We start from the raw sequence: 13,431 nt of genomic DNA, 5'->3' as shown, positions 1-13,431 counted from the left end.
TGAAAAGTAAATTTCAATTTGACTAGAAATCCACTTCTGTCCTGGCAACAACTTCTTTTTTTTCGGCGCTGGAAATGGACGGCGAGACATTTTGTTTTCTTTGTCAGCGGAAATTGCGCGCTTAGCCGAGGTAAACATAGGATCGGCGAGCGAATCAAAGTAGCCAATCCCAATTTTTAAAATACTCCAACTTTCGTCTGCTCGCTAAGTCTTGCTGCGAGTCCTTTCGATCACGATTTTCGCCAAAATAAGACGAGCTGACTAACTCTGCTGCATGTCTATCAGGTCAATTGACGGATTGAGACCCATGTGTGTCGGTCTTTTCCGAATTTAACATGGCAGATGACCGACGCCCAAGCCAATCCCTGCCCTGGCGCCCATGCAGTTTCAGGCGCTGGGCTGTGGGGCTAGCCTACCACCCAGTGCTGGGCCCCGACAAAACAATACAAACAGGACGAACAATATGGAGCAAGAATGATAGATTAATTTTACATACTGATTTCTTATGGCCTTCATCTTCAGGAACTCTGCAGACCTGCTCGAGTGGAAACAGTGGTAGAAACGGCTCGATCCATGCGGTCAGTGAAACTGTACGCTGAGTGTTAGGAATTCTATGTAAACAAAGTTCACGATTAGCTTATTTGCTGCCACCATTGTAAGGTCTTATGTTTGCTTTTCCACCTGTTCAGGCTTACATTGATATTGATAAATGCTCTCTGTTGTTTGTCGAATTGTCTTTCGGTCGGTTTGCCTGTCTAAAGGCTGTCTGTGTCTAAAGGCTGTCTGTGTCTAAAGGGTACTACTTGTCTCCGAAAACCTCTGAAAATCCCTAAAAACACCATCTAGACTAACTAAATCTATCTTCAAACTCAAAGTGAAGTATTAGACATGCCCGTGAAAAGTAAGCCTGATTCATGCTACATGGTAACATGCACCCATTCTGATGATCATCGCTCCACGGCTATCGCCAGTTTCTCTCTGATAGCATGCTAAATTATTGCACAAGTAGTACCGTGTCTAAAGGCTGTCTGTGTCTAAAGGCTGTCAGTATTTCTGTCTATATCCACCTCACCTCTCTCTTTACATAATTATGTACATATGATACATGTATAATTAATGCGTTCTTACGGTTTTTGTTTGTTTTTTAGTTTGTCCCTCTTTAAGGCAAGGACTTGATGTATTTGGAATAAAGGAGAATAGAGCAAAATAAAAGATAGGAGAGTTAAAGGGCAGCTGTCGAGTTGCCTGGTCTCAAAAATGCGCGGAGTCGCGTGCAAAAACGCGTTTAAGAGTTTTCCGAGTTGATTCAACTAAAGACTGTTGATTTGGTCCAGAAGAAGACACTTTCATCCTTAGTTTGAAACCATTAAAATGCATGAAACTTTCTGCTAGTTCTCACAATCCGCAAAAAAACGAAGCAGTTGGCAGGCCGAAACGACTCAAAATCCGCGACCGACAACTCTGTCAGCACAAGAAAGACGCCGCAGCGTTAGCCTTGCTGTGACGTCACTCGAGGAAGCCGATAAGGCCGCTGTGAAGTTTACAGTACAATGTAGACTACAGCTGGACATCTGTAATGCTGTACGCGTGATTGATTCTTGCACAAAGTAAAGTATTAGGATGGTAATATCTTCTCAAGACCCATGTTCACATTTTCTCTTCTTTGATCTGACCGACTGCAACCTTTACAAGTCATTTCTAAAGTGGTTCACATGCTGTTGCTACTCCTCCAGTCCACCCGGTTAAACCATAAAGTTGCTCAACCACAGACCCTCGTGTCCCTTGTCAGCAGAAGGTCCGCTTGAGGTGTCACACCAATTACCGTGTACGTGTGAGGTACTGAATTCAAGACAAAAGCAAACTCAGTCGGTGGGAAAATCTAGGAAAGAGATGATGATAATACATCTTCAGTTACTCACTCAAGTAGATAGACGAGATAAGATAAAGGGAAGAGAGACGGAGACAAAGATGAAACAGTGGATCTAGTGTGGAAAATGGGGGAGGGGGGTTCGGCCGCAAAAAATCAAAGATGAATTTGTCAAACTGTGTTTGTGATGGTTATCGTGTGTGTGTGTGTGTGTGTGTGTGTGTGTGATAACATGTGTGTGTGTGTGTATGTGTGATAACACATGTGTGTGTCTGTGTGTCTGTGTGTGAGTGTGTTTGTGTGTCTGTGTGTTTGTGTTCCTCGACGGGTGACAATATCTGCCAATAAGTTGAACAAAAACAGGGTTCAAGTGGAACAAAAGCAGGAGGGGGACAGAAGACATGTTATGAACTCCGTTTTTTACTGCGAAATTTTGGCCTGGGAGAAGTCACCCCATCCTAAGTTTCTCTTCACCTACCCGTGAAGTATGCTTGAGGGCTTGACTAGACAACCCGATTGCGCCCATTACACGGCATAAAGAGAGCACCGTTCAACCCGGCCGATTCCGCGGCTGACGTCACGCGTCCAAGGGAAGCGTAGTAATTTTCGAGCGGGCTGCATTGACTCGGCCAAGAATGCAAACTTTCTTCGATTAAAGACATTGTAGCATGTCTAAAGTCTTCGGACTTGTGTTATCAAGCTGTCAAAATCACCAAGTAACTTTTAAGTGTAGTTTCAGTTACATGATAACTCATTCTAAGGAACAGATTTTGAGAGCCACAACCCGACAGCTGCCCTTTAAGAAGAAAAAAAAAAGTTAAAAAGTTAAAACAAATAAAATTAAAATAGTTACATGGCAAGGCTTGAACCAACGACCTCACAAACCACAGCACAGCTATAATTACAACTCAGCTAAGGAGAGATACCTGCCAGGTTAGGGGAAACTAGCAGTGATTGTTTTGTGAAGTACTGGTGTCCTGCCAGTGCTTGAGTCTGGGGGCTCCGGAACCGACTCGCCGGCTCCCGAGCCATTCTTTAATCTATTACCCTCGTTAAATTAAGAATTGTCATTCTCTCTCTCTCTCTCTTTCTCTCTCTCTCTCTCTCTCTCTCTCTCTCTCTCTCTCTCTCTCTCTCTCTCTCTCTCTCTCTCTCTTTCTTCCTCTAAGAAGAATTAACTGTACCTTATAATTCATTTTCACTTGGTATACTTTTTTTTAACCCAGAATGACCAAGACTATGGAAGCCACATGAGCTGCTGAAACAGATATGAGTGACGGTAAAACGGAGGCTATTTTTCTGGACGAGAAAACACACCAACAGTGGAGCAGTGTTGGCACCATGGAAGGCCTCGCACGGGACGCTGACATCTGCAAGTTTCTTGTACACATGTGAGTCATTATTTCCTCAAGAAAACAGATTCTTCTTTTTCTCGATCACATGTCTATACTGTTACAGGGATGGCCAAATCTCTAAATTTAAACTCGCCAGCTGGGGCAATAACTTCAAAACAATCACTGCATCAAAGACATTTTGCTGGCCCGGTACATACCACAGTTGCTGCATCTGCAGCGTTTATAACACTTTGAAACTAGATAGTGCAACCAGAAGTGTTGTATTTGACCAGAATTTTTACTGGCCAGTCGGGCGAGTTGCCAGGCGGTTTCTACTAGCCCAGCGGATTCTTTACTCGCCCCTGGCAATCGGGCGACCGATTTGGCCATCCCTGCTGTTAGACCGGACAGCGAGACAAATGTTACTGTCTTCTCCAGGTCCTCCTTTCCTCCGTACAGCTGGCAGCGAGACAAATGTTACTGTCTTCTCCAGGTCCTCCTTTCCTCCGTACAGCTGGCAGCGAGACAAATGTTACCGTCTTCTCCAGGTTCTCCTTTCCTCCGTACAGCTGGCAGCGAGACAAATGTTACCGTCTTCTCCAGGTCCTCCTTTCCTCCGTACAGCTGGCAGCGAGACAAATGTTACTGTCTTCTCCAGGTCCTCCTTTCCTCCGTACAGCTGGCAGCGAAGGGGGACTGCAGTTGGCCACACACTTTCTAAGACAAGGCATCTCGGGAGGATAATCTGGGGTTTGATTCTCAAGACCACGGCTGCAAGTAGGGGAGGGAACCTGCTTCATCTTTTGGAACATATTGTTCAAATTATGGTTTAATTATTGCTGACAATTTGATGTCGCCTTGGAATTTTGACGTAACTTGATTCTTGGCAATTTTGATGTTTTTGTGCTTTATAATTAGACTAAGTAAATCATATTCTCTTTGAGAAATATTCTCTTCTTCTTCTTCTGCGTTCGTGGGCTGAAACTCCCATGTACACTACGTGTTTTTTGCACGAGTGGAGTTTTACGTGTATGACCGTTTTTACCCCGCCATTTAGGCAGCCATACGCCGCTTTCGGGGGAAGCATGGTGGGTATTTTCATGTTTCTATAACCCACCGAACTCTGACATGGATAACAGGATCTTTTTCGTGCGCACTTGGTCTTGTGCTTGCGTGTATACACGGGGGTGTTCGGACACCGAGGAGAGTCTGCACACAAAGTTGACTCTGAGAAATAAATCTCTCGCCGAACGTGGGGACGAACTCACGCTGACATTCTCTTAAATATGATTGACAATACTAAATTTAACATTCTTTTATAATTCTATCCATACCAGGAAGGAATATAAACACTATTTCATGATAAAAATAATCAGTTTTGTCCTTCTCGTGAAAAGCTGTTGAAGACGAGTAACGCCAACACTAATTCGTAATAGGAGAGAGAGGACCAGAGGGAGGTGTGTGATCAGACGAGTGTTTCTGATTGGCGTGAAATGCTTGCGGCTAGCCGCTTGTGGAGTTAGGAAGTGAGAGTGACATATGAAACGGTTTGATGGCTAGCTACGCAAGAATAGAGACACCATTGATGATTTGCAATTATGAATACACACCTTGACTGTTTGGTATGGCTCAGAATAGATCTCTACTCCAATCTGTCTGGTTCTGAATGCCTGACAGTTTAATGCACCTGGATGCCTTGCTGTTACCCATACATGTATCTTTATTTTATTATGAAATTGTCTGTTGATATCTTTTGTTTTGCTGTAACTTCAAGCGTTTTTCTTTTTTTTGAGGTTGCAAAGCACATCATTGTGGGTCTTTTAATCAATGAACATGTCTTTATCTTAATATTTTTTTGTTAATTACTTTATTTATCAGTGTGTTTTGTTTATTTGACTTGTTATGCTGCTATTTCTGAGTGGAAAGCGATATGCGGGGCCCGGTAGCTCAGTTGGTAGAGCGCTGGACTTGTGATCCTAGGGTTGCAGGTTCAAATCCGAACCGGGGCGGACACGGGTCAACTTTATATGCAGACTCACAGACGGTATCCATGTTCCATCCCCGTGTCACCACTGTGTCACGTAAACGACCTCAGTCATTCTGCCATAAGTGCAGGAGGCTGATTACACCTTAACACGCATACACCTGTGTTAAGCGCGACTGTTGCTGCTAGCTTTCCACTGGGAGGAAGCGACCTGCATTTCCCAGTGATGGGACAACAAAGTAATGAAAGTAAAAATGAAATGAAAAAATATATGTGTGCAGGTACCTGGCTACCAAGGAAAGAGACGAGCGCCAGGTTGTGTGCGTCTTCTGCCGCAGCCCGCTCAGCCCAGTGTGTGATGCTTGCAAAACCAGACGCTCACAGTCCTCCATTCCAGGTCAGAACGGTGTGCTACTGCAGTGGAACCCCTGGTTTAAGACCCCCCACGGGGTTGACGGGCTTGGTGGTAAGACGTCGGCCTCCAAAGCGGAAGGTCGTGGGTTCGAATCCCGGCCGCGCCTGGTGGGTTAAGGGTGAAGATTTTTCCGATCTCCCAGGTCAACTTATGTGCAGACCTGCTAGTGCCTTATCCTCCTTCGTGTGTACATGCAAGCACAAGACCAAGTGCGCACGGAAAAAATCCTGTAATCCGTGTCAGTTTGGTGGGTTATAAAAACATGAAAATACCCAGCATGCTTTTTCCGAAAGTGGCGTATGGCTGCCCAGTTGGTAAAAACAGTCGTCATTCACGTAAAAATCCACTCGTGCAAAAACACGAGTGTTCGTGGGAGTTTCAGCCCACGAATTCTGAAGATAAAGAAGATCCCGGCAGGTTTCACAGTATTGTGTTCAGCAATTTACTATTTACACACTCAAATTCTACAAAATAAATGTTGGCACACAATTCAAAGGACATGTTTTTCCAACAAAGTGAGTTTGTTACAACTAAAAACAGTAATTTTTTTTATAGTCCTGGTCCTTATTTATATCTAAAAACCAGGCGCAAAGCGGCATACCCTGAAAACGCAAAAAAAGCAATACGGTCATCCTATGCATGCATATAGCTCATATCGCCAAAACCGTTGAAGATAGAAAGACATTTATTGAACAAAAAATATGCCCCACATCATTCTTAACAAGTTTTGTTCTTGTATGTACATCAAAATATTGATTCTCAAATGAATGGTTTGAAAAAATACGACTTCCGGCAGACCTAGACCGTTTTGAAGGAAAAAACCGTCTTTTTTTTCAAACCATTCCATGGCCATCAATATTTTCATATACATGTAAGACCAAAATGTGTTAAGACTGGTGTTGTGCATCTAGTTTGTTCAATAAATGTCTTTCTATCTTCAATGGTTTTGGCTAGATGAGGTAACAAGAGAAGGATATGGGCATTGGAATTACGTCAACATTTCGAGCATTGTCACAGATGAAACATTTACTGCAGGGTGCTCCTGATTAACAAACCGAGCAAAACTGAAAATTATTGAAGAGAAGACATGTCTGAACAGTTTATAAAGAGACAAGTTTGCAATCATTTGTAAACACCATTATTGTATGGAGGAGTAACTGTTCCCCTACCCCCTAAGAAGGTATTTCTGTCCGTCAACCACGTGAGCGATCGCCACAAATCGAGGCATCACTCGCATTTCAGTTTGGACACACCGGTTGATTGCAAATGCACAGTACGTGTTTCGACACTGAAACGTGACGATTGAGCGTCAAAATAGTTTCTTAAAACAGTCGAAAATGGAGTTAAATGTGACTTTAACACTCAGTGGCGATCGCAAGAGTGGCGATTGTTACTAGACGGACACTAGAAAACCTCAGAAAATGTAATTACTTTGCGATTTTTTTAACTGAAAAACTGTTGCGGTCTTTTTCTGTCGAGCGTGAGCGTCAACGTAAAACAACGTGAGGTCACTTTCTCCCCAAACGGTTAGTTTTTGAATGAAAAGAAAAATGTGGCGATCGTTACATTGTTTAGACGGACAGGATCGCAACTTTGAAACTCGGGTCACCGTGCCTCGATCAAGGGCAAATTGACCTCGGCAACATTATAACTCACTTCAAGGGTGCACAAACTTGTATTTACAGTATACAAAATTAGGTAAACTTGTGTTTTTGTCCTGTGAAATCACAATTAGTTTCGATGCTCTTGATATCGCTATGCGGACGGACAGATCCGAATCCCCATACATTTTTTTTGCGGAGCTAGTATAAGTTAGAATTTTGTTATGGATATCGATTGTTGTTGAAAAACAATCATTTCGGTGTGTTCTGGCACTCTCAACCACCACAGCATTGATACTTGTGCATGTGTGTGTTGGAATTTAGTTCTTTGTTTAGTGATGCTGTGGCAAAAGTAAATTCATCCGTCCGTATTTTGACGATCGCCACCATTCACACGCACATAAATAAACACATTATAAAAAATTTCAACTTTTATTTTCAAAAAAGTATTTAAAGAACAACTAGTTTGCATGTTAATACAACAAATACAGCAGATTCTCACAGATATGGATTTAAAAGACTAAGCAAATCTGAGACTATCAAAATGGCCTAATACCATGAAACCTGCCTCCCCCAATTTAAAACTTTCTCCATTTTAAGACACTGTTTTCTCAGACATTCTGTTCATAACCTCTGTAAATCACTAAATGGACCCCCATTTTAAAACTCCCTCCTTTTTAAGACATAATTTTTTTCAGATTTTTGGAGGTTTTAACTCATTGTCTCCCAGGTACAGATATATCCGTACCCACTCATATGGCTCTATCTGACCAGGTACGGATATATCCGCTCAGACTGTTAGCTTCAGTCGCTTCCTGTAACGTCTATCTAACACCTGCATTCCAGCGTGTTGATACACAGTTACTACACAGTTACTACAATTCTGAGTGACCTGCTGCAGCACAGCTGGTCTGGGCTTAAAAAAACGTGGTCAACATAGGTGGGGTAGAAAGTGTTAAACAAACCATCACAAGTATGCAACAGTTACTTCTTTCTTGTGAGTCCTGGTACTCATTTCTGCTTCTCGCCCTGTGTCCCGGTCAGGATATAGGTCAGAAAACAATTTGTTCAATCGTGAAAAGTATCACTGCAGCCATTCTTCAATGGATATTATAATTAATGTTCCTGCTTTCTAAATCATTTAAAAAAAAAATGTATCAACTTATGTAGAGAAAGGGAGAATGTACGTTCTGGCTCACCGATTCCGACAGACCCTAAATATTAACGCAAAATAGGCTTCTGGACTAAACTTTTACTAAAATGAAACATGCGACAAAATCAGAAAAATACTGCATAAATCCATACAAAAAAAATACAGTAAAGTAAGGTTGTTTTGAACCAATCCCGGGTCTGTCGGAATCAGTAACCCAGAACGTACATTCTCCCTTTCTCTTATACAACCACGGAAATTACGAGCCGTTGCAGGTGTTCAAGCTAAATAATCGTCTCGTATCGAAAACAAAAGCAGACGACAAATTTAGTCAGTTGGAGTTGTCTCCCGTACTCCTGTAGCATGCACTATTCAGTTTAGATCAGCGCTGCATATCTGTGGCTGCACCAGACGGTTCGGGAATTCCCAACAAAAGAAAAGATCATACGGTACTGGCAACTTCAGTGTCAGCTGAACACGAGAGCGTTCGGTCTTTTAGAAGATTTGTATCGCGCTGTCCGAAGGAATGGAGTACACTGTACCCACGGAATATGCGCGATATAAGACTCATTGATTGATTGATATATCGAGTCGGACAATGACCACGCTCAGGCTAAAACGATAGGACATCTGACCGACATGCGGCAATGTGAATCGGACATTTGGGGATTTTCATCATTATATGTCCGATGTCCGACGCCTAACGACATCCCTGCCTACATTATTCTGATTGATCACAACCAAACCTACTATCATTGGACACATCCAAATGCAAGCGTCTGTTCTTGAAAATTTCCCACTGACCAGTGCAATTTCCTCTGTCGCGCTTTGCCACAGAAACTCACGGTTTGGCCTGTATTTCTGATTTGTGCGCAAAAGCTTTCTTTCTTTTTTCTTTTTTTTAACATAACAATGTTTAATGTCACTGTATGTTTAAAAGACCATGGTCATATTTGTAAAAAAAATGTTAAATTAAAAAATAAATAACATTTTGTTTTATGATTTTTCCTACACCTGTGCTGAAAATAAGACATAAAAATGTTGGTATATAAGTCGCTCAAATACAAGAAGGAATGAATGGCTCGGTTTGAGTTTGTTGCAGTTGACCCTGCAAAATACGATCTATGATGTTTTTGGTAACAATTTTGCCGTCTCCCCCTCCCATAGGGTGACGTATTTCACAACTAATTCCTGTGTTACACAAACTCAGTGATGACCAATTTTGCCTGTATGTGTACCAGAAACAAGCCAGCTCCGAAATTCTCAAGAATTCTAGGATTCTAAAAATAGTACCGTTCACGCGTGAACGGTAGGTCTTGCTGGTAAACCGGCGGCTTGGGTCACTCTGTTCCAACGCTTCGCTTCACTACGCTTCAATATTTAGGCTGCCTTTTCAGGCGGCCACCGAGTGCACTTTATGCAAATGACTTGTGTAATATTGTTCCACCACGATTGGTTCTGGTGTATCACGTGGTTCATGAATATTAAAACTTGTTTATTGAATCAAGCTTTGAAAAGTGTACTTGGTGGCTGCTTTGAAACTCAACAAAGCCTACTCCCCTTTCACAAACACTTCCCCGCCATAGCGGGTTTTCCCGATTGACAAAAATTCTTATTACACACTCAGACTATTTGGAGTCGCGTTTGTTCTCCAGTGTCCAATTGCATAAGAATATTCTGGTGATGAATAAACGCGCTTTGTGTCATTAGCATCTAAAGATTTCTTGTTTACAATAGTTGTGTTGATCTGATGAAGCGCGGAACTGATCTTAGGGTTGTCATGGTGAAACACTCGCTTCTGAAACAGTGCTTCCTTGTAGTTATCATGCGATATGCTCGACTTTACAACCTGTTTGCTTACACCCTTTGCTTTTTTAACCACCCCTTTCTCACTTGCAACACTGTACATCTTTGCACGCAATCCAACATACTCCTTAATTATCTTCCCATTCATTTCATCTTTCATCTTTCCAATAACCTTCTTGTTAACATTTGAGTGCAATGGTGATTCTTTAGGGTAGTCGCAAGTGTCATAAAAAGAATCTTTTCCTTTTACTGCAGGACTTTCAGCTTCTAGATCTTTGTAAATGTCATCCGCTGGAATGTCAAGTAAGAATGAATCTGTGTCTGTGTAAAGTACTCTCGATTTGGGATATCTTGGTTTCAAATAATCATACAAAAACTCAAGCATCAACAGTTTTGACAACTCTAGCACAGTAAAGCCTATGAATACTGGTTTGTCAAGCTTGACTACAAGTTTTTTCATTAAGATACCATACAGCTGTTCATGAAAGTATTTAAAGTCTTGATACTGTGGTTTGGATGTCAGCTTGATGGCCTCATTTTCTCTTGTAACAAGTCTAACATCCTTTCTCTTGTGTGGGTTTTCCATTGTCTTACCAAAGCAACTGTTGTTCATCAGTTTAAAAAAGTCTTTCTCTGATGCATCAGCGGCTTTGGTTCTCAGTTCTGTGTTTTTCATGATGTAAGGTTTCATAAACTGTTCTTGATCAAATAAAATTATACGATGAACAGCCTTCAAAATTAATCCATGTCTCAGCCGCTAAAGGATAATCATTATGTAGATCATGAAGTGATAGTGGATAGTCTAAGTCAACTTCTAGTATCCATCCCATTCGACTGTCTGGGCCTGCTTTTAATATTGTCAGCACAACACATTGTGAAAATGGTCCTGAATAGATCTTAAAGTTCCGAAGTGGAAGCGTCTGACACATTGCCCAACCATACAAATTGTTTGCATCTAGATACATGATGTAATTAGAAGGTTTCATAGGATCAAAGTCGTCCAAGTATTTGTTGTTGGCTTTGCAGTAATTGTGTGAAGCCATACTGATTCCTCCACGTAGTCCATTTTCAATCATCTGAAGTGTAGGTAGATCTGATAGCAAGTCAATCTTTACTCCTGTAAATCTAAGAAATGCATCCCAGCTCATGCCTGGTGCAGATATGTAATGTGAAGGATCTAGATTGTAGTGCTTCATACATGTTCTTCTGTAATTCTCAAATATATCTGCAAGTAAACAAACATCAGCCAACAAATATTGATCATGATAATCACCCATTGTATTACATCCTAATTTATTCCATGCAGTCTTAGCGTGTTCATAGTCTTCGTCACTTATACCTTTACCCTTCAGCCGTGAGAAGTAAGCATCCTTTGGTGGTAACTCATCTTCATCAAACCTCTCCCACGAATCCATGTATTCATATGGATAGACTCCCTTTCTAACTAAGTCACTGTCAAAGTACTTACATGTGATTGGGAAAGCAGTTAGTGATGAAGATAAAGACTCAAGTGTTCCCATCAGATGTTGAGCAGAATCGTAGAAGTATAAACTATTCAGAGTAAAGGCCATGTACTTTTCAGAAGACTGCGCAATGCATCTTGCTTTGTATTCATCAGTTACTGCCTGCATGATCAGATGTGAATCATAACCGCGCAAGTTATGGAAGAAGATTGGAAGCTTCCAAGTCTTAGGATCAAACTTTAATTGTAGATTACATTTGCTGTGTGCTGCTCCTCGGAACTGCCCACTTACATGATCATGATCTCTTACTATTGGATTGTCTGTGTTTGGTGTTAGACTTTGTTCGCATATCCAACACTGTGTGGTAGAGTTAAACTGTTCTTGGTCTTCCGGTTTCATAACAATGTCTGAAAGATTCAGTTGTTTGGAGCAGTCATTTCGCACTTGGTTCATTTGCTGTATTAGGTCCTCTGTACAATTGCGGTTTAGAATGTTTACCATCTGAACTAACAACAATAAATGCATATGAACAGACTTGATGATTACTTAGAGTTACTGTTTTAGGTAGGTCTTTTGGTAAAGGTCCTTCATATGGCACAATGATAGATTCAAAGTCAGCATAAACAACATAAGGACTTTTCTGTAGTTTGCATACATTCTTAAAATACACTTTGCTGTCTGGCGGTGGTGTTGTTAACTTCACGACCGCATCATCAACGCTCTTACAATGTTGCTTGTGTATAAGTGCTGCATGAATTGATGGAATACGCAAGAGACATCGCCTACAAAAGTCTTGTTTACTATTGTGATTGCTTGTGCTCGCCATCAGTCTACTCATTGTACGAATCAAAGTGTAATGATATTTTACACCATCAGTCATTAGTAACATGTCAACATGGTTAGTATCACAATCACCAATCGTTGGTGAGTTCTTTGATATTCTGACTGGTTTCAGTTCATCTTCCTCATCCCACGTGTAAACATTTACGGTGATGGGTTTGTTTTGCTGTTCAAATTTGTCAATGCTTGTAATGCTGACAGGAAATTCAATACCAGTAAAGTTTAGTTTATTTCTGTATGCATGATAGTTAGACACTCTTTCTGCATTTTTCTTTACACTGTACAGTCTTGCCAGAACACACCACATAAAACATTTGTCATCATCATTCTTTATGTTCAGCACAGCACGTTTTTTGACAAGAGCAGGAGGTAAAGGTATGTAACTTCTACCTCTGATGGGGGCAAATTTACTTAGCTTCAATTCTATTTTTAGAATTTCACCTTCCGACCATCCGGATCCTTTCATCTTTGCATCCTCTGCAGCTTGCTCAAACCGTTTCATCATTTCATCTGCCCAGTTTCCATTCAATTCTGCCATAGAATTAAGTGCTAGTTGTCTGGTTGAAACATGAACTTCTAGCACCTCATCACTGACTGTTTTGTATTTTATTAAACTGACTATCTGCGCTTTTACTGGAGGTTCAATCAACAAATTGTTTGGAATTTGTTCAATGGCGTCTTGCACACTGGACTGCACATTTTGAGGATCCGTTACTTGTAATTCAACGGTGTCAAATACTGTCGATAAAGATTCTAATACAGAGTCTTCCATCGCTGTGAGTTTGATTTTATAACTCAAAATAAAAATATAAATTAAAAAAATGAAGTTGCTTAGAATTCTTTCTCAGAGCTTCCATTTTTGTTAACACTATAAAATCTGAAATAAAAAATCATTTAACATTTGTACCACGTGGAACTAATTGTAATTCCTCTTTTACAAAGGCTCTTTGCGGTGCTGGTTCTCTCAAGTA

At 41.1% G+C, this 13,431-nt stretch overlaps 1 protein-coding gene and 1 long non-coding RNA gene across 3 annotated transcripts in view; one reads left to right on the top strand and one right to left on the bottom strand.

Annotated features, from left to right (window-relative positions):
- Positions 1-13,431, bottom strand: part of LOC138949675 (uncharacterized) — a 349,293-nt gene that overhangs the window by 313,154 nt on the left and 22,708 nt on the right. The window lies entirely within an intron of this gene.
- Positions 1-13,431, top strand: part of LOC138949635 (zinc finger protein 189-like) — a 32,410-nt gene that overhangs the window by 1,166 nt on the left and 17,813 nt on the right. Inside the window, exons 2-3 of one of the 2 annotated variants that reach the window (XM_070321425.1) lie at positions 3,094-3,258; positions 5,467-5,582. In XM_070321425.1, the coding sequence (XP_070177526.1) occupies positions 3,137-3,258; positions 5,467-5,582 (238 nt within the window). In that variant the 5' untranslated portion in view covers positions 3,094-3,136. The remainder of the gene's footprint in view (positions 1-3,093; positions 3,259-5,466; positions 5,583-13,431) is intronic. The other variant, XM_070321426.1, reaches the window with a different exon arrangement.

This window comes from Littorina saxatilis, linkage group LG16 (assembly GCF_037325665.1).
Source record: "Littorina saxatilis isolate snail1 linkage group LG16, US_GU_Lsax_2.0, whole genome shotgun sequence".
Lineage (NCBI taxonomy): Eukaryota > Metazoa > Mollusca > Gastropoda > Littorinimorpha > Littorinidae > Littorina > Littorina saxatilis.
Note: the sequence above shows the minus strand (reverse complement) of the source record. Positions and strands in the feature narration are given on the sequence as shown.